The 26,243-nt window shown below is 37.3% G+C and overlaps 1 protein-coding gene across 6 annotated transcripts in view; it reads right to left on the reverse strand.

The window, feature by feature from the left end:
- CadN (neural cadherin) overlaps positions 1 to 26,243 on the reverse strand; it is a 117,057-nt gene that overhangs the window by 45,712 nt on the left and 45,102 nt on the right. For all 6 annotated transcript variants that reach the window (XM_086834921.1, XM_086834919.1, XM_086834917.1 and 3 more), the window contains 3 exons: positions 23,787 to 23,976; positions 21,932 to 22,114; positions 20,584 to 20,770 (listed from right to left, as the gene is read on the reverse strand). In XM_086834921.1, the coding sequence (XP_086691047.1) occupies positions 20,584 to 20,770; positions 21,932 to 22,114; positions 23,787 to 23,976 (560 nt within the window). The remainder of the gene's footprint in view (positions 1 to 20,583; positions 20,771 to 21,931; positions 22,115 to 23,786; positions 23,977 to 26,243) is intronic.

Below are 26,243 nucleotides of genomic sequence, written 5' to 3' on the forward strand. Positions count from 1 at the left end.
TGAGCTACCGGCTACCGTCACTTCGTTACGGAGATGTGAGAACTAGTTGGGAATTATAGGACCATACGTGCGAGATTTTTTGGTATACATTTTAGAGCGAAATTTACATGGTTTCATGAAAAATTAACTATTAAGTAAAATTCGCCCGTAAATTAAGAAATGTAATAAACAAGCCAAATAAGAAAACATCACCCTAAATTTTGTTAATGTTAATGTTAATTTAATAATTAAATTCAAGGAAGCTTTTACCCAACTCAATAATAATATATTCTTAGGTTTAGGGCTTTTATTTTCAGAACGATTTACTTCCTATGTCTTTTTTACCTCTGATCTCTTTTTTATACTTCTTAAGATACATTCTTAAAATAAATTAAGAATGTCACCGACTGATTGTATGGATTTAATTTTGCGAAATAAACAAGAGGATTCTCAACGATCTCACATGCAATAAGCTGCAATGATTTCAGAGATTATCTATTTAAAGAGTAACTCTCAATGCCTATTTGTATGAAGTTCAGTAAGATTAGAAATCAACTTTTTAAATACAGAGAAATATTTAGTTACCTATGAGTTAGTTGAGACTTGAATTGTAGGCACTTGCTGAGGCACTTCATTAATTGCACGGAGTAAACAACAATGACTTGCACATTTTAACTAATATATGAGCTTGCCAGCTACCGTCACTTCGTTTCGGAGATGTGAGAACTAGTTGGGAATTATAGGTGCACACGTGCGAGATTTTTTGGTAAACATTTTAGGTTAAAATTTCATGGTTTCATGAAAAATTAACCATCAACTAAAATTCGCCCGTAGATTAAGAAATAAACTAAACAAAGGAAATCTAAAAACAAGGCCCTAAATTTAAGGAAACCGTATAAATATGTATTTATGGTGAATTGCCTTCAATTCAAGGGAAATGTTGAAAAATATTCCTACGAAAATACAAAGGCACGCTTAACTATTTTTAAAGGAAGCCTACATTGTGTTTCATTTTTTTAAGTCTGATGTTGAAGCCAATAAATGTTATAGTAAATAAATATCTGTACATACTTTCAAGATATATTGTATCATTCCAGTTAAAATGGAAAAACATACCTGCAAAGAAAAGAAAGAACATTTTGTTAGTCAAATTTCGTAGTCATACGCAAACCTAATTTATATTCCTCGACAAGTATTCTTAAGCTAACGAACTTGGCATAAAAGCCTTATCACTCTGTCATCCCCTCGAATCAGGCAACCGGATCGAGTATTGTCAATCCGCCTGCCTTTGGGGTTGGGGTTGGGGGAGTGGAAAAATGCGAGGAAAATCGGCTTACAGGGAAGTATGGATGCATGGCCATGGCATTTATTGAGTCTCCTGCAGCTGCATTTCGGACTAAGCCAATAAGCGTTCGAGTAAAGTGAAATAAGAGTAGGGAAAGGCTAATGCCGTGTCTCAGCCTTGTGTCTTGCCTTATACTTGGGGCATTTGTGCCTTTCTTAGCCCCTACTCCCCTCCCCCCGTATTTTTCCAGCTTTCAGCCAGGCTTAAACCGGCATCTGTCGTCACGTTTTAGCGCTTTAGTAGCTGCAATTTGTTGGAGCGTGCGGCCGGGCCAAGTGCACACATGCATGTGCAAATAACTTTTTACGGTAATGCAAATGAATGCCAATTTACGAGCCGAGACAGTACTCCCAGTACACGAGCAACACACCTATGGGTCGTTCAATCGCATTAGTCAGGCCAATTTGCCAACTGCCGAGGTGACAACTCAATGATTTTCCACGGATACCAATAAAATGCCAAAGTTTTAAGCTTTACAAAGGAGATGGAAGAAGTTCTTTGGTCTATTAGAAATATCTAAAATATAATAAAACCATAGGGAAGCTAACAAGAAATTTGCTATATAATAGATAATTAATTGATAAAAATAAGTAACATATAATGTTACAAGTTTAAAAACTCTACTATAGCTAGCATAAAGTTCCATCTTATTCTTCTCAGCTAAAGTTCAATTTTAAATACCAAAATATTGATTTCAGTTTCTTGCCAAAGCTAACCAACTTTTCATTGAAAAAAGTTTTCATTATTGTAAATATGCAACAGCTTTCAACTCCAGTATAAAAAACAAAACAAAACAAAAGGAAGTGCTTCCGCATCCATAGAAAAAGTAAAGCCAATAACAAATTCCTTTTTCGCTGGAAAATTGTTCGACAGGTTCTGCACTAAAAGCGGCGGAAAAGTTCCGTCGACAACACGAAAAAAAAAGAATTGAAATTCCCGAAAAGAAAAAGAGAGCAATGCATGAGGCAATCATTTATGCTGCGCTTTGTGGAAGGCATTTCCACGGACTTTTCACAGCTCCAATATGAGAACAAAAGGAGACCATATTCCTGGGGTGTGAAATTTCGATCCCTTTGTCGTGACATTTGACTGGCAAATTATTTAAGATTAGACAATGCGAACAATAAGCCAAGGATTGCAAAACCCTTTGGCTTCGAAATGCCCGTCTTCAACACGCTGACCACGCCCGAATTGTTCGTGGGTACACTGTGAAAAATATTCTCAGTAATCTGAAGAGAAAATGTATACAGTTTTCTTTTTAATTGAAAAATTAGTTTATAATTGAAGCTGTGCTTGAGTCCTTATGATGAGAATTACCTTTAATATATATATTCTTAGCCTTCCTCCTTAACTTTAAACTTTATTTAAAATATAAAATATAGTTTTAAGAAGCTCTTTTTGTTTTGTGTGTACATGAGTGACCAGCAGCCATTTCTATTCCATTTTGGATTTGCTTTTGAGTGGGCATTGTGTGTGTGTGTGTGGTGTGTGCCCTTTGTCTGGGTGGCAAAGAGAGGCCCAAGCATTATAAAACAATTTGTTGTTTTGACACCAACATGCCGGGGATGCCCCCGACCGAATGGGAGTCACCTCTTCAACCCTCTCACCCCACCACCAACATTTATTTAACCGCAGCTGACCCCACCTGAACCCTTTTGGCCGCACACTCGTCCATTGTTTGCTCATTGCGAGACAGGATTTCGCTTTGCTTCCGTTTTGTTTGCGGCTGCCATTGGTATTTGTTTATTTGGCCATGTGTGTGTGTGTGTGGGAGTGTGTGTATTTGCCTTGGGTCTACTTTTTATACGAAGCGAAGCACTTAAGTCCTGTTTATTTATTGTAGAGTCACCCTTTAAAGCTGCAAATTATTCTTAGTGCTTAGGTGCGCAGGCTAAACAAAACTCACTAATTGATAGATTAAATCACGCACTTGAAATAATAATAATAATAGCTCGTTTTTTACGCCTTAAAATACTTTCCTACAAATGACTTAAGAGCTTCATCGACTGATTGTATGCATTTATATTACGAAAGGGATAAAAGGACTCTCAAGAATCTCAAACAAAATAAGCTGCATATTTGTATTTAGGTTAATGGATTAAAAAAAATTCTGTGAATACAGAAATATATTTAGTTACCTACGAGTTAGTAGAAACTTCAACAGTAGACGATTACACTTGCTAAGGCACTTTTGTAATAGCACTGAGTAAACAACGATGACTTGCAAATTTTAACTATTCTATGAGCTACAGGCTACCGCCACTTCGTTACGGAGATGTGAGAACTAGTTGGGAATTATAGGACCATACGTGCGAGATTTTTTGGTATACATTTTACAGCGAAATTTACATGGTTTCATGAAAAATTAACTATTAAGTAAAATTCGCCCATAAATTAAGAAATGTAATAAACAAGCCAAATCAGAAAACAACGTCCTAAATATAAGGGATATATAAAAATTAAGTCTAACAAATTGGGTTAATGTTAATTGAATAATTAAATTCAAGGAAGCTTTTACGCAACTCAAGAATAATATATTCCTAGGTTTAGGGCTTTTATATTTGGGGCGATTTACTTCTTATGTCTTTTTTACCTCTGATCTCTTTTTTTATACTTCTTCAGATACATTCCTAAAATAAATTAAGAATGTCATCGACTGATTGTATGCATTTAATTTTGCGAAAAAGCAAAAGGATTCTCAACGATCTTACATGAAATGTGTTAAGCTGCAATGATTTCAGAGATTATCTATTTAAAGAGTTACTCTCAATGACTATTTGTGTTAAGTTCAGTAAGATTAGAAATCAATTGTTTAAATACAGAGAAATATTTAGTTACCTATGAGTTAGTTGAGACTTCAACAGTAGACGACGAAACTTGCAAAGGCACTTTTGTAATAGCACTGAGTAAACAACGATGACTTGCAAATTTTAACTAATCTATGAGTTACCGGCTAGCGTCACTTCGTTCCGGAGATGTGAGAACTAGTTGGGAATTATAGGTGCTCACGTGCGAGATTTTTGTTATACATTTTACAGCGAAATTTATATGGTTTCATAAAAAATGAACTATCAAGTAAATTCGCCCGTAGATTAATAAATAAACTAAGCAAAGGAGGCCTAAAAACAAGGCCGTAAATATAAGGGAAATGGAAAATATAAATCCTTGAGCTACATTCTTAAAATGCCTTAACAATGTCCTCCATGTTAATAACCAAAAGTTAATTAAGCTGACAGTAAACGATACTCGAAATAAAATTTCACTAAAGCCAAAAAAATATATTATGGAGATTGAGAAATACCTTGCAGGGAAAAGTTTGATAAAAAAAGGTATGCATATTAAAAATTTTGCATTAAATCCTTCCACCCACATACAGGTACACACAGACACACACACATACACACTCTCGCAGGCAGGGAAACCTTTATTCCCACGCAAAATTTATGTGGCATACCTTCCGGCATTGTTGCACGAACACGTGGGGAAAACCGACAGCGACTAAGCGCATTGGATTACACACAAATGCGATCAACAATTGAAGTTGCTCTTAAGCCGCGCCTAACCCTAAGCTCATTACACTAAAAACGAGGAGAAAACAAATTTTTGTTGATGAACTCAATTAGGGGAGATGCCGCGACAATGCCGCCCTTTATTAGCCCTTTTTTAATTAATTTTGAACAATTTTTTTGTTGGTATTTCTGTTGGGGTTCCTGGGGTGGCTTGTTTGTTTTATTTATTTGAAATTTACTCAGGCGCCAAACAGTTGTGAGCGTAAACTTGGGCGAAAATCAAATTATGAAAATTATTTTCCTTTCTTCGCAGGGCACACACTTTCAATTAGTCAAATGGAAAGTTGTTCTTGCCGGAGACAAAAGTTGGCCGAAAACTTGGGCGAACTTAAGGGAAAATAGAAAATATATATAATGCGTGGACATGGACGTGGACGTGGATTTGGCCCCCATGGGCAATTTCCAGGACACATTGGACGTGAGTGCAGACCATTTTATTGCCTTTTCAACTTTGCAGAAAAGGAGCGGCAAAGAAATTGCAACTAAAACGCAGTCATGCTGCACAGGATAATCCATGGGATAATCCATGCGGCACTGCAAAGGGAGCCCCTCCCTTAAAAACATACAAAAAAAAGGATCCTACAAAAGGGGTCCCTCTCTCTCAATTTTTTGTATTTTTCTTCAATTTTTTTCGACAGTCCACACATGTTCAATTTTATGCTAACAAAGCTTTTTTTATTGAGACCCAACTGGTAGATGGGCCATGGCCCACTGCAATTTCGCGGCCTTTGTGTGTACGTGTGTTTTTTTTCACCAGCTTTACGGCCGAAAAATTGAAATGAATTTGCAGCTTGAAGCATGAGTGAATGCATTTTTTAAACCCTACCCTACCCTTTATTTTTTTTATTAAGTTTTTGGTTTTTGTTGTCTTGCCTGCTGCTGCTGGCCCTCACATGTAAACATATTGATGATGATGCCACAAAAGCTGAGCTTATGTTTGCCTTCACCACGGCGATCGGTATTGCCAGGCTTAGGGGGGCAGGAAAACTTTTTAAATTAATACTCAGTCGGATTGGGGATTTATTTCCAGACTTTTCAGCACGGCTTTTAGGTTCAATCATAGGGTAATTATTTCCATGAGAAACGAATAGAATACAGCATTGTATATTTCTAAAAATAATATTCTATATCGATTAAGGTAGCCCTTCAACTGAGACAGATTGAAACCCCATTAATTGCCATTGAAAAGCATTATAGAAAACTTTTTGAATTACATTTTACAGTAACATCCCTTCGAAGCTGAAAACCTGTTTACCTATTTGCCAGGATAATCTGACCCCGCCAGCCTGCCCATTTTTCCACCACTGAGTGGCACATGATTAGGGAAAACTCATATGAGCATAGAATGCCGTGGGCCAAGTGGAACAGAATTTGCATATATATCTTTATGAGCGGGAGCCAAAAGAGTAACCAAACTGGAAAAATAACAACACGACCTGACCCACCCAAAGGAGCAAAAAAGAAAAAAAAGGGTATGATAGGGAACAAAAGAAAAAAAACAAAATAATAATATACGAACGCAACAATTTTTCGGCGTGGGTGCTGATGTTTTATTTTTTATGCAAATTTTGTTGCATATGAGAAATTGCCAGGGTGCCAGGGTGTGAGGGTGAGGCCCCCAAAAAAAAGCAACAAAATCATCATATACTCGTTGTGTGCGAAGAACGAAATGTGCAAAAAACTTTAATAAAAGACTTGTGTCGGTAAGGGGTTGCAGGACGCCAACCATAAATTCGTAGAGCAGGGTGCGACGTGCCTCTTCAAACAAAGCAACACTCAACGTCGCCACTGCTCCTACAAAATAATTTTCACTAGCAACAAAAAAAAAAAAAAAGGGAAAACTGAGAGGAGAGGAGGTGGAAAAGCATGAGGGTTTTCGGGTTGCTTGCATATTAAAAGTCAAAAGCGTTGAGCTGCTGAAAGGAGTACAAGTTGAACCAGGATTCAGGGGCCAGGGACCAAGGGGGAATGGAATTTCTTCTGCCTTGTTGCATGCAACACGGAAATTTGCGTTGACAACAATGCGACATGTTTCGGGGGTGCTCTTGGCATACCCGCTTAAATTAGTTAATATTAATAATTTTGCAAGTTTGTGAGCCGTCACAGCTTCTGGCATTAGTAATCTCAGAAAATCACGAGGTCTTAAACTTTAATTAAATTCTGCATAAGTAAGTAAATTACTGAATTTGAAGCCTTGTTGAAGAAGCAACTTAATATAACCTAAATAAAGTAGCATTGTTACGCCTTGCTGCCTTGATTTATTTGAACTTCTCTGCTTCCAACTACTGCTACTACTACTCTTTGTCTGCAACTTGGGGGGGCAAATAAATCAAAAATTGCAATAAAATTGTTTCCGCTACAGAAGCGAGCCAAAAGAAAACCCCAAAAACTTCTAATTGGTAATTGCAATTCTGCACCGATGCTTCTGTCTGCCATTGTATCTTTCTACTCTTCACAAGATACTCGAATTCAACTTGTGAATTATGTGGACAGTTTTATGAATTTTCAACCATGGAAAAAGAGCTCATATTTCCATTTAAGCAGACTTCATGTTCGATTTCAATGCGAAATTAAACCAAAAAGTTGCTAATTATCTTTGCTGTACGAAACAACTGATTGACACTTTCGACAAGCCTTCAAGAACACCTGGAACAGGTAACATATTTTGAAATTACACACACTTCTGTTGATGTGTGTGCCAAAAACCACATGCGATGACTGCTGCTAACAAATAAACTGACGGTCTGACAACAATCAACCAACATGACAGCAAACAATTGCTCGACATATTTTCAGTTGCCTTTGATTTAATTATATTTGCATCATGGTGATGATGAAACAATTAAAATTCATTAGAGTTAATTACGGCCGCAATTAAGAGGACATTTTCATAACTAATTAGGGGTAATAACAAAAAACAAAAACAAAACAACAACGAGGAGAAGACAGTAAAGTATTTTCATTATGTTCTCCGGTTCATTGTATTTTTCCACTTTGTTTGTATTTCTTTTTAAATGAGCAGGGGCAAATTTGCATAAAAGTCGCATAAAGAGGGAAATTACAAAACAGGAAGGTTTTGTCACCATATGGAATCATAAATCTGAATGGATTAAGGGTTTAAAATAATGTTTTATTGTAGAAATCTATACAAATTAATCCTAATAATTCTTATTAATTTAAACAGAAAATTGAATTGAATTTAAAATCAGTCAGATGAAATATTAATACTCTTAGCATCGAAATCTGCTTATGCCGCACGAGTAAAGCCCAAGGTATAAAACATGCCAGCGAAGCAGGAAAAAAGCAGCAATTATAAAAGTGGCAGAAAAAAAAAAGAAAAACAAAGAAAAACAATAAGAAAATGGAAAAACAGTCTAGCCTGGCTGCGACTTTTGTTTTGCTTCGTTAGGCGACTTGCCTTGCCTCAATCTTCTCGAGTTTTCCTCCGCGGTTTTTCCCCGGCGCAAGTTTAAGTGGATTTTCATAATTTACGCGCTCTGCGCTCGATGAGGAATCATAAATTATTACCCACAGCCACGCCCCCTTTCTTCTCCGGTTGTAACAATTGCATTTAATTGTAAGTAAAATATGTGAAAAGTTTGTGTAGTCTTTTTTATTTTTTGTTTGTTTTTTTTTTTTGTGTGTGTGTGTGTGTGTTATGAAGCCGTATCGAGTGTTTGAAAACTTTTTCAAGTCTCCGAAAGTGGGCGGAATTTATCCGTTCACCCACCGATTTTCCCACCACATCCCCCTCGACATGTCAGCGACATGTTGTTTTCATGTGATTTCCCACTGTCAGCAGCAGCAGCTGCGACTGTGTGTCTGTCTGTCTGTCTGTCTGTCTGGGCGCCTTTTTGTTTTGCTTTCATGATGATGATTTTCCAGCTTGTGATTCCTATGTTTGCCTTTCGTCAACGTTTATGACAATATATCAACGGGCAGCTTCATCTCCATCACCATTGCCATTTCCCATCTCCCATTGCTCCAGAACTTGGTCTACTTTATGCTTTTATTGGTTACATGAAAATATTTTCCACTTTTCCCTATTTCCTTCTTTTCCAGCTCCCCTCCCCCCACCGCCTTCGTTGGCCACAATTGTCAGCCACAGAAGTTATGAAGTATTTTTTCTTGTTTTTTTTTTTTGCAGGGTGGGAAATCGAGCGACATGTTGCCGTAAAGTTTTTAATTAAATTGTTAGATTTTACATTGACACTTTTTTCAGTTGTTGCTGTTGAATGACAAGCAAATTGGGTTTCTTGTGAGCGAATAATACAAGGCCTAACCATGGGTGAAATTTAGTCAATATTTGTATGGGAATTTTCTTTATCCATGAGCATTATTAAGTGCAATATTTTGTACAATTTACTTTTCTCTACTATCGTTCAAGGCATAGTTACCACACATTTTGGCAGTTTATGGCACGCACATTGTTAGCCTGAAAGATTTTCCAGCAGCAGGAAAAGGGCCACAGTCTTTGGTCAGTTCCGATAAATGTGCGAAATGTGCACGCTCCGGTAATATTTTCCCCTGAACGGAAAAGGTGGAAATGTGGGAAAAGTAAAAGGCAACCGAGGGAGTGCAACTTGGCTGCGGTCTCATGATAAAGTTGACACTTTATGCGTTTTGGCTCAGCGTCGACAGCCTGAGGGCGGAAAATGCAAAAAGCCATGGTACGGAAGTGCGGAAAAACTTCACATGCCACACATGTGAGATTTGGAAAGTTTTTGATTTTGTTAAGAAATATGAAGCGATTCTGCAACAAAAAGACTTTAAAAAGGCAACACGAAATTTACAATCTGACCACATTTTATTTCGAGTCAAAGTAACCTAAAACCCAGATTGTTTTATACATTTTTAAACCTTTCATGTTTTATCGAAACTTTTTATTTTTACAAGTTCGATACAAAAATGAATTAAACACGTTAGGCGCAGGTGGCGTATACGCAATATTTGTTGCTGACCTGGTTCCCTTTTTTTGGCTGTATGTGAAGTGCATTTTGTATGGCTCAAAGCCAAACTAAGCAACTTAGTTAGGTTATTTAAATTGCTAGAATTTTGAAGAGTAATTTCTAACTCGTTTTTCACATTTGTGTTTTAGTTTTCTACAGGAATTTTGCATTTAGTTTGCGGTGCTGGCTGCTTTTAATTACCCTTATTACATGAATGTATGTACATACATTTATTTGCGTGTATGCATGTTTATGTATCATAATTAAATTTCCATGAATGCTGCCGTTGGGTTTTTGGCACTTTGCTAAACTAATGAATATTTAATTGGCGTTTAAGTTTGATAGACATTTACGTTTTCAATTGGATTTGCTGTTGAAAACTGTAAAGGGCTATCTAATTTGTTTTTATAAGCTTACACTTGCAGTGAACAAACAGAAAAATCTTTAAACACTGAAAAAACAATACCTGTAGCTAAAAGCATTCCCTTACCTTAATACCCTAAAAATTTAAATGAAAATTTCCCAGAATATATATTGTTGACACATTTCAAGCAGGTTTAGCGGTGAAAAGCCATTTTCATTGCGACTTTTCCGGCTGTGTGTACACTTCAATTTCGGACTCCTCATCAGGATGTTTGAACAAAACCCGTTTGCGCAATAATTTCGAGTGCACGCGTGTTCAAATGAATTGAATTGGATAATTGAATGCATGAGTGACTGACTGGTTGATTGACTGACTGCCTGCCTGATTGAGAGCCGTTGTGCAGAATGCTCTGGAATGCCCCCTAATTCAATGAAATATATATACATTTTTCTTTGCAGCTTTACGATTCGCTCGTTGGTTTTTTTTTTTTTTTCATTTCACCCAATGCTTTTCGGGGTTAGGCATTTGCAACGTGGCGGTGCCACAATCGCAACGCCTTTCAATCAAACGCTGCACACAAATTCCCAAACAAACCGACAGTCGGCCACGCCCACATCCGGCCCACAGCCCCCACGACCTGTCACTGCACGTGACAAATGCCGACAAACGACAAACGGCATTCGTTTCTCGTCCTTCGCCGATCTCCCTCCTGGCGGTTATATGCATCTCTCCTGCTGCTGCTTTCAATAGTGCAATATGCACGGAAGAGTTAACAACGCGCTACCTGAAGATTTTGGGCCCGTTTTGTGGGCCACTAATTTGCCAGATATTTCCTTTCACGCATCTGACTCTGACATTTCACAGGAAGACTTTTTTCCACACTTCCTCAATACTTGTAGTTGAGGATACAATATACATATATTCAACAATGTCCCCCTTGAATATATATATAATTTATTTATGCAAAGACGTAATCATCATGCTCTGGATAATCATTAATGCTACGAAATTAGGAAATAAATCAGTGGTGCAAGTTTTCTCGATTGGCTGAAAAGCTTTGGCGCCAACAAGTAGATTTCCATCAAAAGAGAAAAACTGCTGCCCACAGCCGGACACGAAGTGAAGAAGAAAATACTTTCGGCACCCGAATTTTACCCCACAATTGCTGTCATTAATCATTTTGGCCCAAAAAAGGTGCCAAGCAGCTTGGATGACGTTAATCTCCCGAGAAAATTTCACCCAAAACGAGGACGAAACACTCTTTGCTACGACAAATTTTCATTTCTATAGCAACTTGAAGGTAAAATACATTGGACTTGTTTTTTCCGTAAACAATTAAAGTTGTCTGCGTGGGCGTGGCAAATTTTTGTAGCTGACTTTTGACACGTGTCAGCAACGACAACAACGACGACGTCACACTGAATGAAAGTGAATGACAAGGCCATGTTAATGGCCATCAGGCCACAAAGATTGCCACAAGAATTCAAGCATTTTGTCCAGCAAACTAGTCAAGATGCCCATCTTCAAAATACCTGAGAATTCTTGTGGCAATTGAAACAATTTCTTGCCCTTGTAGAATGTTAATTAAACGTGGCGTCAGGTTACAACATGGAAATTGATTCAAACGCAATCAAGTGTGATAATTGTTGCCGAAAATATTAAGAATCAAGAAAGGAAACTAATTTAGGGAAACCGAAGTAACTGAAAATCATTCATAACTAAGCCAAAAATGATTTAATTTCCAATCGGAAATATGCTCTATGCTAGCTTTTATTAGGTTACCAAATCTGCATATTTAATTTAAATCATGCCTAGATCAATTCTGCTATTGATTCTGATCAAGAATATATATGATTTGTGGGGTCGGAAATGACTCCTTCTATGTTTTTTAACCTTCTTACTAAAATTATTTTATCCCGCCTTTGAATATTTCAATTATGGCATACATAGCAGTACTACAAAAAAAATATACGTATACGCACTGGTGTAAATCACAGATTAGCCAAAAAAGCATTAAATTTTAATTATACCTTTTATAAAATTTCTTAAAATTATAATTAATAAGTACCCTGCCGTTTTTAATTTTAGTTAAAGCATTTATGGCAGTACTAAGACAAAAAAATTACGTATACGCACTGGTGTAAATAGTATTTGATCATACCTCAGCCAAAACAACATTAATGTTGAATTTTGTTGTATCAAATTTCTTACAATTTTAATTTAAAAATGGTCAGAATTTATTTAATTTTTGTTAAATCATTTATAGCAGTCCCAAACAAAAAAAGTTACGTATACGCACTGGTGTATATCAAAGCCAAGCCACAAAAGAATTAATTTTGAATATTATTTTGTATCAAATTTCTTACAATTTTTATTTATAAATTTCCTGAATTTTTAAATTTTAGGTAAAGCATTTTTAGCAGTTAAAAGAAATAATAAAAATTACGTATACGCACTGGTGTAAATGGTATTTGATCATAAATCAGCCAAAAAAGCCTTAATTTCAATTCGGAAAACTGTTCTGTGTAAGTTTTTATTAGGATAATAAGTTTTGTTATTTTTTTTATAAATTTTAAAGATGCAACCCCTTATAACATTTTGAAAAAATTAAGTGTCTTGTTTTTTCCTTCTGACATGGCTAGATAGATTCCCCAGCTGATGCTGATTAAAAATATATATGATTTATAGGGTCGGAAATGACTCCTTATATGTCTTATCTGACTAAAATTATAATACCTTTAAAAGGTATAAAAATAAATGCAAAAGATAGAGCATCTTAGAAAGTCTTTGTTCAAAGCAGGAAGAGACTTCTTTGGTTTATATAGGTCATATTAATAAAAAGTATTTATAAATTATCAAAAGAGAACCTTTCCTCCTAGCTTGAATTCAATTTTAAATCTATAAAATATTTTCAATTAATTCTATAAAGTTGTTATAATCCTCTTATATGTACTTTTACTCAGCATTTATTTTCTTTATTTGCCATGTGATAATCCGATTATTTTCAGTAGTTCAAATCAATAAAATTTAGTCTGTATTGAAGAAGCTCCCCTCAACTCAAGATGAATTTAATTACTACTTGGTAAATATTGCTTTCTTTGTTTTAAAGCCTTTAAATATTTTATCAAAACAAAAGCAAACTTTTAGCAAGCAAAAGAAAGTTGTTAGTCCCAAAAAATACTTTTCCCTTTCGCTTGCACATTTTAGTGTGTGAAACGAAATGCAAACTTTAACTTTTCACTATTTTACAACAGCAATAACATGCCATTGACCTGGGCATTTTATCGATTTTTTTGTTCAGTGCACCGCCGGTGAGCTGTCTCATCAGAAAACGCTTAGGCGGTCGACTGAACCTCCATCCCATTCTTTCTCGTGGGTCGTGGCTCGTGGCTCGTGGCTAGCATTATGCCAAATGGGCAGTTCTTCTTCCAACTGCCGGTAATTTATTTGCACTTTGATAGCAACAAGATGCATGCAGAGTGGGGGTTCAAATAAAGGGGGTGTAAAACCCGGCGGCACTTATAAATCACTGAACGGAGGAGCAGATTCTGCGATGCTTTTGGTGCTGCTGTTGTGGCCTGCAACTGCTGCTGCAGCAGCTACGACTAAGCAGTTTATTGAAAAGTGGACCCAAAGTGCGACGCCATAAATATCAGCTCAAGTGGGCGCCAGAGTCACGCCCACTATACCAGAGGTTTCATTGTATTTCAAGGGCTTCTCTTTTAAAGATTTAATACTTTATAATTTGGAGTTATTCATTTAACAATCCAAAAAAGACTTGGAAATAATTTCCAAATTATATTAATGCAATTTAAAAAGTTTTTTTTGTGGCTCTTGAAAGCTAAAGCAATCGAATATAGAACTCTGAATGCAACTCTTTGGCGGATAAGTGCCAAGGTCATGGCGAATTGCATTAATATTGCTCATCAAATAGCACTCGGCACTCCCATTCAACAGATTCGCATTTTTGATGGCAGCATCCTTGCTCTATACTATATATGAGATGCATTTCATTGCATTCGCTTCGATGGCCGCTCAACATGCTCAGAAGCGCACTCGAAAAACGCCATGAACAGCAGTGGCAGGATGTTAAGAGTCCTTCCCCATTCACACAGATGTACGTATGCACGCACACATCTGAAGCTGGGTGTGTAGGTTGAACAAGTTCAAAGACCTGCCGAAATGCCGGCACTGTTGGGTTGATTTTTTCGAAAACTGGCCTTAACATGGGTTCCATACTAAACTGAGAGTTTAGGTTAACATTCAGAGAGAGAGGACTTTTCGAAAATGTTAAGAGATGTTAACAGATTCTGACTTTGAAAGGTAACATTTTTACAGAGTTCGAAGGATAACAGAATTATGTTTTTTTAAGGGGCAGTGCTTTCTCCTCTTTTAGCTGTATTGTTTTTAAATCTAGAATTTAATTCAATAAATATAAATAGGTTTTTATACTTATAACTTTCTTCTTCATTACATTTGGAATATGATTTTCTAATAAGTTTGTAGTTAAATATATAGAATGTGGCCAAGCAAATGACTGTTAGAAAACATTTTAAACACGAGAATGTGGAACTTATGTTTCACACAATGAAATAAACAGTCATGTTATTTTTCCAGTTCGACTTGAATGTTATTCAAGAGACAAGTTCCATTTTCCCCAGGACTGTAAAGGACATCGAAATGTTATCCTCCGAGAGAGGGAGAGAGAAAAACAGCTGTAGACCAGGAGAGCTTGGAGAAAGATAAGCGAATCGGTAGAAATTAACGAAGTTACACACTTCGTTTTATAACATCTCTGCGTGTGGATTTTAACCTCGTTTTCCACCAGCCAGAGTTTGCTCCTTGTTACTGCGTAACCTTTTTTTAATAATTCTCTTATATTTTTTTTTTTTGCTTTGTTGGTTCGGCAACTTTTTGTTATCTTTTTGTTGCTGCCGCTACTCGCTCTCGAGTCGAGTCGCAAAAGTTGTTGGCAGGCATCTCGGCGCAGCTCAGCTTGAAATAGTTTGCATGAAATTAAAATAATCTCTAAGATTTATTGCTCCAGAAAGCGCAATTGACTCGCCTTGTTCGCCGAGTCTTTAAATATGCCAACGGAGTGTTTAAGGCGATTTATGTAAATTAAAGAAAAATGTCTGCAAGTATCTGCAAGTTGTTTATCATCTCGGGCTAACCAGAAAACGTAGCAGAAATTGGCCCAAGTGCCTGCAGCTTTGTTTAATGGTCGAAAGTACATATTTGCGTTTACTTAGCTTCCTTCGCCCCTTTTGCTCTTTGCCCTCCGAATTCCTACGTTATTTTAGCGTTTTCCCTTTTTTTGTATTTTTTTTTGTTCACTCCGCCTGGGGCATTTCTCAAGACGTTGTCAGGTCCTCAGTAGTAAATGCAGCTGCCACTTTGGCCAACTTGTTGTTGACTTGTTGCCACTCTGACCGTTCGGAAGGAAAAGCGGAAATGAAGTTGGCAATGCGGAAATGCCATTTTTCATGATTTCTCCACACTCACACTCACACACACACGCACAGCCACCCTGGCTCTTGGGTTTTCCCCTCTCTTTGTTTTCCGCTTCATCTCGTAGTTTTCTTCCTTTTCTTTTTGGTTTGCTTTTGACAAATTGTTTGGCGTTGTTGGTCCAATATTAACAGTGCATATCCATCTGGAGAGACCTAGTGCATCTGGGAATTGTCTTGGTCTTTTATCTAATTGGAGGAGTAGCCAGCTTCGAAAGGGGTTGCAAATGAAGACATGTCCAAGAGCAATTGCAGAAGGATTTCAAGGAATTTCACTAAAGTCAACAAGTGATTTAACTCCTTAAGAATATATTAGTGAAAAGAAAAATTTACTAAGTAAATGGTTTGATGAAATATACCAATAGAAAACACTTTAAAAGTAGTATATTAATGCAAATGAAATAAATAAATAAATGCAAGTTAATGCATTCTTCCCACACAACTATGATTTACTTTCATATATTTATACTCTCCTAAGCTCCCTTTGCATACCTTTCAAGGAAAAGCGAAAAAGCACACATTTCATCATTAACAAACAGATTCAATTTAGCACAAATATTGATGGTCATCACAGACTATTTTTAATGGCTTTAAGCGAAAGGTTCAGTGACTGGTGGCGGGGACAGAGCTCAAGGAGCATCGATCATAAATGATGGAGTGCGGCAATCAAGATAAATGGTCCCGTCGAGTGCCGGAGCCATCGGGACAAAGAAATTCACGACTCGACGGCCATTTATTGCTCGGCTCGATGACATCACGGCGTATGCGCAATGTGCGACAACGAGAACGACCAAAACTATAAGTTTTAAAGCGGTGAAAACAAAACAAATAGCCCCAGAAAAGAAAAATCAAACAAACTATTTAGAAATTGTATGGGAACCTTCGAAAGAAAGTCATAAATTGAATGCGTGGCAGGACATGAAAACATTATCGAATATGAAACGAGAGCGCAGAAAGCGTTTAGAACATAGTTTCCGGGCTTGTTTCTTGGCTCGAAATGGTTATGGCCGAAGCGGCAATCTTCGACGGGGGTGCGGCCCAAATTTTATGGGCTCAAACATTTTTTACGAGCACTTACTTCCGCCCCAGAAATTAGACAACTGCTGGGAACCGTTTATGCCCGAAAGGGTGTTGCCATCAAAAATGCTTCCCAATAAGCCGACACGATGCTGAGACGGAGACTGAAACTGAAACTGAGACTGGGCTGCTCCATGGCTATATCTCTGTGAATTTATGATGTGTGTAACAATTGGGGCATTGTTAAGGTCGCCCTTGGCCATCCACTCGAGTATGTTATGCAAATTCTGCTTATTTTATTTAATGCGAATTTTACGAGTGGCCCAGGAAGGGATTAATTTGCTTCAGGCAGTGTCTCAATTTTTGGCCCCTGGATAAATCATAATTTTCATTGAGGTAGGATAACTCTTTCTCTCTTGATTTTCTTATTTTTGTGCAAATTCATTGATGCTTAAAATTTAACTTTCCGTTATTTGTCATGTTTTGTTTGTTTGGTGTTTTGGTTTTCCCCGTTGGCGCAATTTATGCATGAGGAAGCCAAAAGGCTGCGGTACGTGCAGAGGCTGCTCCTAAGCCTAAAAGTATGCATAACTAAAATGAGCACGTTCCACAGATAACAGAAGAGCAAAACGGAAAGAAAAGCAAAGGAAAAGCGGGACAAGAAAAACAAGCCATTGATAACTGTGTGCAGAGAAAAGAAAAGTATGCACTTTTATTGACTCAGAAAAATCTTATCTTTATGGATTGCAGAAAAACAAAATCTCGGAAAACTTTTACAAACCCCAGAAAATTGTTAAACTTTCCCATGTCATATTTTCTTTTTAAATCAAATTCAATCAAGTTGTTGTTTTTCTTCCTGTGCACTTATATTTTCGTGATTTTTGGGGCCATACCCATTTTCCGATTGTGTGCATGTGGGATAACAGATATGTTTGTTATTTAGGCAAATGATTTTTCGCTTTGGGGCATTCTCTCCCCCCCGGTTGCCAATGATGTGGAAAATGCAAGCCGGTACGCAGCTGTGGCCAAAGTGCTCCCATTTAAATGGGTCACAAGGTCGTCGCAGCAGCATAAAAGGCGAAATGCTCAAAGCCAAACAATAATAAAGACCAAATAGAAAGAGCACTAATGCCAAACGGAAAACCCGGGCGAACCGCGCAGTGGTTGCAATAGGAAAAACTCCAACGCCATCGAGGAAAACGAACTTGCAAACAAATGCAGTCAAAGCATTGCGAAAACATCAAGGTACTACAATATAAATACAAAAACAGAATATATATATATAACAATACGAGAAGCAAATGCAAACTGGGAGAGACCAGGGCCAGGCCAATACGAAGCGGCAAAAGTGACAGACAAATATTGAAGCGAAATTGAACAAAGGCCAGAAACCACGGCAAATGAAAATCCTGGGCACCAAGAAGATCAGAAAATATATTAAATCACATTGCTCTGACTTAGTATAAAAGCAGCCAGAGTCCTTGGGAAGTAAATAACTTTTTCCTGAAAGGTTGGCAGAAATGCCGTGAATAGAAATCTTTAAATTAAAGTTAAATTGCAAGAAAAATAAATAAGATTTTCCATACTATTTGTTTAAGAAAGAGAAATAAGTATATTAATTTCTTTTAGTTTTAATAACAGACCAAAGGTTGATTTTATCATTGATTTCCTAATTTCCTTAAATAAACATGATATCCATATTTTATTTTTTTTTTGTCAAATAATTCAGCAGATATTTTTCCTCTTCTTGCCTCACAAATAAATCTGTACGGTTTCGCAAGGATCAAATCAATGCGGTGAATAAAGCTCAACTATTGATGACTGGGTTTTACTGAATTTCATATGTAAATAGTAACAAAAATCCCCAGCAAAAAGTATGCCAGAGATTTACAATATCAGCTTTTTCCTGGTTGCCAAGCCAATTTTTCATAGCGCCCGGAAAATACGAGCAAGTATCCACAAATATATAGCACACAAATATATATATACTTGCAGGAGCTGCCGGTGTAAAAACAAATAAGGCAACATCAATTAAAAACAATAAATAAAAGCCGAAACAACTTTTGCATTGCATCAGCAGAAGTCCAGAAGCGAAAAATGAAAATGAAAACGAAACCAAAAAACGGAAAACAAATCATCGACGGGTGCAGGCATTTAACAATAGTTTATTGCCTTTTCTCTAAACAAGATCCCAAGCAGCGGGTCCTGTTTGTACTGGCGGGTAAAAATTTTTCCGAAAACCACAAGCTGTTGCCAGAGCCTCCGGAAAATCCTTGCCACAACTGTTTCGCCCCGCCCCGCCCCTCTCACTCTCACTCAACATGAATATCAATATTTGCAAGCTCCCGGTTGGTAAAGCAACTGTTGTAATTTACATATATGTATCTCCCTCTCGCTGCCCCTATGCCCACCGAATTTTCCGACATGAAAACTTTTTAATTTTCGTTTTCATGGCCACAAGCCTCACTCTCCTTGCACATCATTTTCCATGAGCAAGTCTATTTTTTCGCCGTTTCCATTTGCCACGAGCTTATGTACGGCTTAGCGACGTATTAAACAATTGAAAAGCATTTCCACAGACTGCCGCAGCCGCAGCACAGTGGCAACAACAAGAATGCGTATAGAAATCCAGCATGGCAGAGTGGAAAAGCGGGAAAAATTGATTGCCATTTCAGGGGCAATTTTTAATGAACAGCAAATAACAATGACGCCAAGGGCTTTACCCATAGAAATGTTTAACAAATGAAAAAGCACATCACGACATGCTGTGTACATGCCACAAGTTACAAATCAAATTTGAGGAAATGACATTTCTGGCATCCGCTTAATTGTTTATTTTCATTTTGGATTTTTGGTATTTATTTTGGTAATTGAATGCTAAGTTTCGAAATGACATTAAGCCAAGTGTAAAGAAAATGTAACAATTTTTTAGTCAATTTTGTGTGAGTAATTTCATTTATATGATGGGTTTTATTTAAGTGGATTTGTGAAACTGAAATTGGTCTTTATTGGGTTGAGAGTTATGCATTTTAAGTGTGTTGTTCTGAAACCCAAACTTTTCACGATATAATCTGTACAATAACGTCCCTAAAAATGATTCAAATTAGGTTGATTTCAAACCCTTTCCCTTTATGAATTGTATTTCTTTTGTAATCAGACCAGTTGAAATGCTTTTAGTTTTCCAACTTCCATGCCAACATCCTGGCAAATCTGTTTCTAGTCCCATCAACAATCTGCACCTATGTCAAATATTTTTCCAACCAGCTTAACCAATTCAAACTCAGGAGGTCCAGGCTGACGTAAAATGTTTTTGATGTCCGCCACGCCAAATGTGGCAAATGCCTGGCCAACATGCCGCATAAATAAAATGCCCCAAATGCACTCGACTAAACACACTCAGCTAGACATATCCACCCACGTGGCAACACACCCACTCTGGGTGTGCACACACACTCCTAGTCAATATTTGGAAAGCGAATTCGTTTTAAGGTTTTGGGGAATTGCGAGGCAAATTTATTTGCTGCCATTTGTAGCGAATTTTGGTCGAACTCGAGAACCCAACAAATTGTTGGCTAAACTATGTTATGCACTTGCAATCTTGACACGATAAAAGTTTTGTACTTCTTATATAAACAAAGAGTTTGGAAAATATAGAGTTGAACGTATAGTAATGCTGATTTAAGCTACTAGAAAATCTATTAAAATATATAAATCCTGATTAGAGAAATGTAATTCAGCAGCAACTTTGAATATGTAGTTATAAATAAAATGTAGGTTTCTCTACCACTGTATTTTTCTCCTCCATTTTAACCCTATAAATATATCTGATGCCTTATATTTTTTCACTCACCTGAATTGGGTCCATTGCTATTCGGTCGCGCCGATGGGGCTCCATCCCTGGCCTCCACCTCGAGGGCGTAGGCGCCCTTCTTCTCCCTGTCGAACACGGTTTTCGTGAAAATTTCGCCGCTTTGCAGGTTGATTTCGAAAAACTCTTTGCCCTCGTTCCGCGGTGAATCGACGATGTAATAGTAGACCTGCAAGGGTAAATACCACGCAAGATTCTCTGCTTTATTTCTGGACGTTTTTCTGGTTAATTAAAACATGGCTCACACACATACACACACTCGCTCTTATGAAACTTCAAAAGGAGACAAATTAAAAATTAAATTTGAGAGTAAGGAAAATAAAAAAAATAAGAGTAATTTAATTACTGCTTCGGACATTAAAGCGGAGCGCTAATGATAATCAAATCCCGCAACCTTTGGGCGGAAAAGCGGGGACTATAAATGGAAACGCTAATTAGTGCGGACATTTCGCGCGTACATGCAAATTACTTGGCTTGAGGACACAAATTGTGGCTGGAGAAAAAGTATAAAAAACATGGAATGGCCAGCGCCAAAGTGCCATATTATTATAATCGCGAGGGCGTCTGAAGGATCCAATCCCCCAACCAATCCCTCGCAGCCTCCAGTCCCTTTCATCACAAAAAACAACCCCTGCGGTTGTCCTACGCGTCCTGCATTTCGCATTAGTTTCTTCCCTTTCCCCCCTCGCGATGTTTTCAGGACCTTCACCGAGGGCTTAGCACACACTTGGAAGGCGTGCAGAAATGTTAACTCTTTGACATTTATTAGCCAGCTGCCAGCTGATGGCTCAAAAGGAGGCATCGCGAAGGACGAAGGACGCGGTCAGCGAGGGAGAGAGCGAAAAAAAAAACAATTACAAAGGCGTGAAAGGGTCGATGAAAGCAGAGAGAGATAAATTTAGGAAAGGGGTCTTAAAAAAACGGAGTAAAAACATGAAGATGGCGATGATAATGGTAATTTAAAAGGGCTTTAAAAAGGCCACTTTCAGGGCTTTGCCAGATACTTGCAGGATTTTTGATTCCTTGAAAATTTAAGAGGTTTTCTACTAAGTTTTTAATATTTAACTTGATCCCCTTTAACTCATCGCTTAAAGGTTGAAAATATTACCCCATTTCCTGGCCCTTTTTTTTGTCTCTCTTTACCATTATCCTCTTGTCTGCGCTCGCTTTCGAATATCCTTTTTTATTTTTTGTTCGGTTCCTCATCGTCAGCGCCATTAATTTGCTAGCAATCGTCTGGCATTTCCGCCAAATTCCCCCCGCACACACACAGAGAGACTGGGACACACACACACCTGCACCCCCACCTGGTCGTCGGTACAACACTCACCTGATTATTTGGGAATGTGCCATCCTTGTCGATGGCGTTCACCTGTGTCACTTTGGTGCCAATCGGTTCGCCCTCGAGCACCGTTTCCTGTTCGCGTTCGGTGAATAAGGGTATTTCATCATTAACATCCTCGAGCATTATGTAAACGGTCGCTTCCGATGCCAATTGTTGGGCTCCATTGTTCTACAAAGTGAAGGGGAAATGAAATGGGGGGGGGGGAAATGGTATTAAAAAACATTGAGTTTAAAAAAGGGCTCTATTTGATTTTTAATATAATTTTTTTTATCCGTTGCCCAGACTTCTTGCTGTTTGTATTTTAATTAAGCAGTAAAGTGCGTTTAATGAGTTTCGCTTGGCCACTTTTTTTTTGTTTGCTTCAAATAAAATATTAGTTTATTAATTTGCAAAAGTTAAGCTCAACTCTGGGCGTTGATTAAAAAATATTTGAAATACTTAACGCTGATCGGGTATGTATAGTATGATTTGAAATACATTTATTTTTTCTCCTTTGGCTACCTCAAATAGGGAATGTGTTGATGAGTATTTGAACGGAATGTGGGTTTCACCCTTTTGTTATATGATTGATTAAACAATAGTCATCAATCAAGGGGAACAAATCGCATTGGCAACTTGCCATTTATTAGTTGTTTTATTGCCCAGCATTGGACTTGTTAATATTCCTGTCCACCACAATATTTGGCATTTACATTTCGGAATTACGTTATTAATCAATGCATATGAAATCAATATGAGTATATAAACACATGTTTCGTCAGTGTCGAAATGAATTATTTATTTTGCTTTCATTCCCATTTTCCTGGGCAAACACATGTCTTAATTAGACTTCATATTGACCCTGATGTGGTCTGAAGAGAGAGAGAGAGAGTGAAGTAAGTCTCTAATAGAGGTCACTCTTTAATAAATAAATATTAAAAATAATCCTTTTTATTTCTGCAAAAATTAATTATTTTTCTAAATTGTTTTAAATTTGGAAGCATCAACCGCAGGCTTGATAAAAAATTATTATTTGACATGTTTTTCATGATGCCGGTAGTGGATGGAAAAATGTGAATTAAAAATGAATATGCACTAATACGTGGTGATATTTAAACATTCATGGCTTCAGCGAAACCGCAAAACTATTTTCCAAATTCATTTGGAAATTTGTTTCTCTTTTTCACGGATGGATGGGGCGAGATAAGCCCATTGGGGTCCATTAGCTTTTAGTTGGTAATTTGTAGCGAATGTATAAATGAAACCTTGCAATGTATTAAATTACCTACAAAATGTGCAAATAAAATGGTGTTTTGCAATTGAATTCTCCATTATTTTAGGCTTGGTGGAATTTCTATTAATATTTCAGCAGACGGTTATAGTATTTGTCTGGCAGTTGTCCTTTCGCTGAATAGCCAAACTAATGAGGACGCTGTTGCAATGGAATTGCTAAAACTTGACATTGATTGCGAATGCAATTGATTACCGTTCAGCCGCGAGCTGTCAATCAGTCAATCAGTCAATCAGTCAGTCAGTCAAGTGAGTGAGAGTCAGAGTCAATCAGTTAGTTTCTAATGAATTTGAAACGAACCGAGGCGCCCGCATTTGCATTTCCCCAACTTTTTGGGGTGCAGAAGCTCGCGCAAGTAATTAAAACTTTTCAAATCAAATAATTACAAACGTATTTGGCAGTCATTCTCAAATACAAAAGTCAAATACATGTCTAATTGAGCCTAAGACCAACTTGAGAACTTTTCCCGGCTGCCGTCTGAGAATTCCGCAAACATTTTGCAACTTTAAATTGAATTCGAATCAAGTTTAGTTTTCGATTTTTTCTTTTTATCCCAAGGCTAAAACTCACCTCGACACGTATGGTTAGATTGTATTCCTTGATGCTCTCGTAGTCCAGCGGATGATTCACTTTTATGTCGGCCCAAGTGTCGCCATTGTCCGGTCTTTGTTGCAAGTAAAATGTATGAAATTTGTTCGTTTGGGCCGTTGACCCGGGCATCAGGCGATAGAAGACTGTGGGATTTCCCTCAATACCCGAACTGCAGACGTCGAGGCCAAAGTAGAGTTTATAAACAATATTAGTAAGTTCGAAATAATACGATTTCAAGTCACATACGGGCTACATGAAATTATGATTTCTCTACAAATTAAATGGTTATTTTATAGATGTACTTTTTTGGTCAAAAAACAATTGCTTATTTGCGTAAAATAAAAACAAAAAGGAAAGCCTTAATTTAAAGGAAATTTCATCCTTTAAATTCTTCAAGACTTTCTCACAACATTCACACACACAAAAATATATGTCTATGTTTCCAAAAAATTCACATGCGACATTACAAAATACAAAACGGGGGCGACGCATGAATTAAATTCTTGCTCTTAAAATGATGTACTTTGTGCGCTTTAAAAGATTTCACGTTCACAAATTAATTTCTTAAAGCGTCTTTAGTGCAATTAAAAAAAAAGTTTGAAAACCGAAGAACAAAAAAAAAAACCGAAGGCAAAACCAACCGAGAATATAAACCAAATGGCCTCAAAAAATCTAATTGCCATTTGAGTGTGTCGGGAATGGGTTTCGGCACATGATAATGAAAAATAAATTAGGCGCAAAAAAGAGCAAAAAATATGTATAGATATATATACTCGCAGGATATATATATATTTCGTTTGAGCCTGGACAACACTTGCATCTGACAGAACGCCTTAAGAGCTGGTCTTAAGGATAAATGAAAACTGTCAGGGCTGCGCCAAAATGTTGCCAAGGACAAAAAAGCACAAAAAATTATTGTTGCGGAATGGGGGGGGAGAGGTTTTTGTGGTGGAGGAGGAAATGGTTTTGGGAAATTTGTGGATTGCATGAAATTTTCTTGGAGGTTTCTTTTGTTTCTCTTTTTTTTATATATATATATATATATTTTTTCTTGTTTTGTGTTCTGTAGTTGTTCTGTGATTGGATGTGAGTTGATTTTAATTTCATTGGATCGTTGTGTTGGAAAACCGAAAATAAGGTGTATTTAAATGATTTACACATCAGTTTCTGTACACTGAGCACTTATTTCGCATTTTATTCTAGTTTTGGTTGTATTTGCAGTTTGCTTAATAGAGTAGTCTATAATATATAAACTAGTAGCTAAAACGAAAAATCATAAAACTAAACCGGTAAGCTTATCAGTTTTCTAGCTAAAAAAATATCTTTTTATAATATATATTTGTATCTATAATGAGGTGCCCTCGACCTTGGCGCCAGTTTCTTTCTGTGTCTGTGTGCCCCTCAAAGGACTCGAGGCGCCTCAAGAGCAAACACAATTATTATGATATACGCGCACACTGGGGCAAAAGGAGTCCTTCAGAGGACCCTCCCCCAAAACACTTAAACCCTCTCCTAATGGCGTCTAATGTATATATACATATTGTTAACAAATTTCTGTGCTGGGACATGACCAGATAATTGCAAAGAGAAAACGCAAAAAGGAAAAGTAAAACTTAGGATGAAAATGCTTTTTATTTCAAATAATTTAAACACATAAAAAACAGGCGAGAAAACAGAAAGCAGAACCCAAGCACGTTTAATAGATTGTAATTTCCTTAATATTGCGCTGGGGAACAGAAAGGAGGTGTACTTAAGGGCACTAAACTAACTCTATACACCAGATTCTGGTTCGAGAGGAGAATCAGGCTCAGGTATGTGCAGGTGCGTATGTGCAGCATTCTCACGATCTATTTTCTTATTATATATATTTTTTTATACCTATTTACGTTTGTTTTTATTTTGTTCTTGGCCTTTCGGTTTAAGTGCATTTGCTTTTAGTGCGGCAGTGGTGGAAAGTGCATGGTAAAAAAATATGCAATGGGATGGCATAATATAAAAACTGACTCGGACTGACGCATAATTAAAATGCCAGTGCCATGTGGCTGGTTTGCCACGAAGATAAAACGCTGCCCCGGGGAGATCCCAAGGAGCGGAGTGTCCTGGCGGGGGTCGAAAGTCATTTAAGTGCTCTGCTTCAAGTTTTTTTAATTGCAATTATAAAAAACAAAACTTTGTTTAAAATAAACTTTCCATTTTTTTCGCTGGCAAAAGGGGGGACTTTTTTTTGTATATGTATACATATTTCATTTCTGCCTCTGGCTGGCACTAAGTGGCAGGTAATTGAAACTGACCCAGCTCATCATGCGGCAAAGGTTAGCGACAAAGCCATTGCAACTTTATGTACTTTTATGTGTCCCAAAAAGGAAAAGAGCTGGAAAAGTTGTATTTTTATATTTTACGACACTTGGATTACCTTTCGGGAGAAATAAACTAGGA

Source organism: Drosophila serrata, unplaced genomic scaffold (assembly GCF_035046125.1).
Source record: "Drosophila serrata isolate PLE 108 unplaced genomic scaffold, ASM3504612v1 contig_275, whole genome shotgun sequence".
Classification (NCBI taxonomy): domain Eukaryota; kingdom Metazoa; phylum Arthropoda; class Insecta; order Diptera; family Drosophilidae; genus Drosophila; species Drosophila serrata.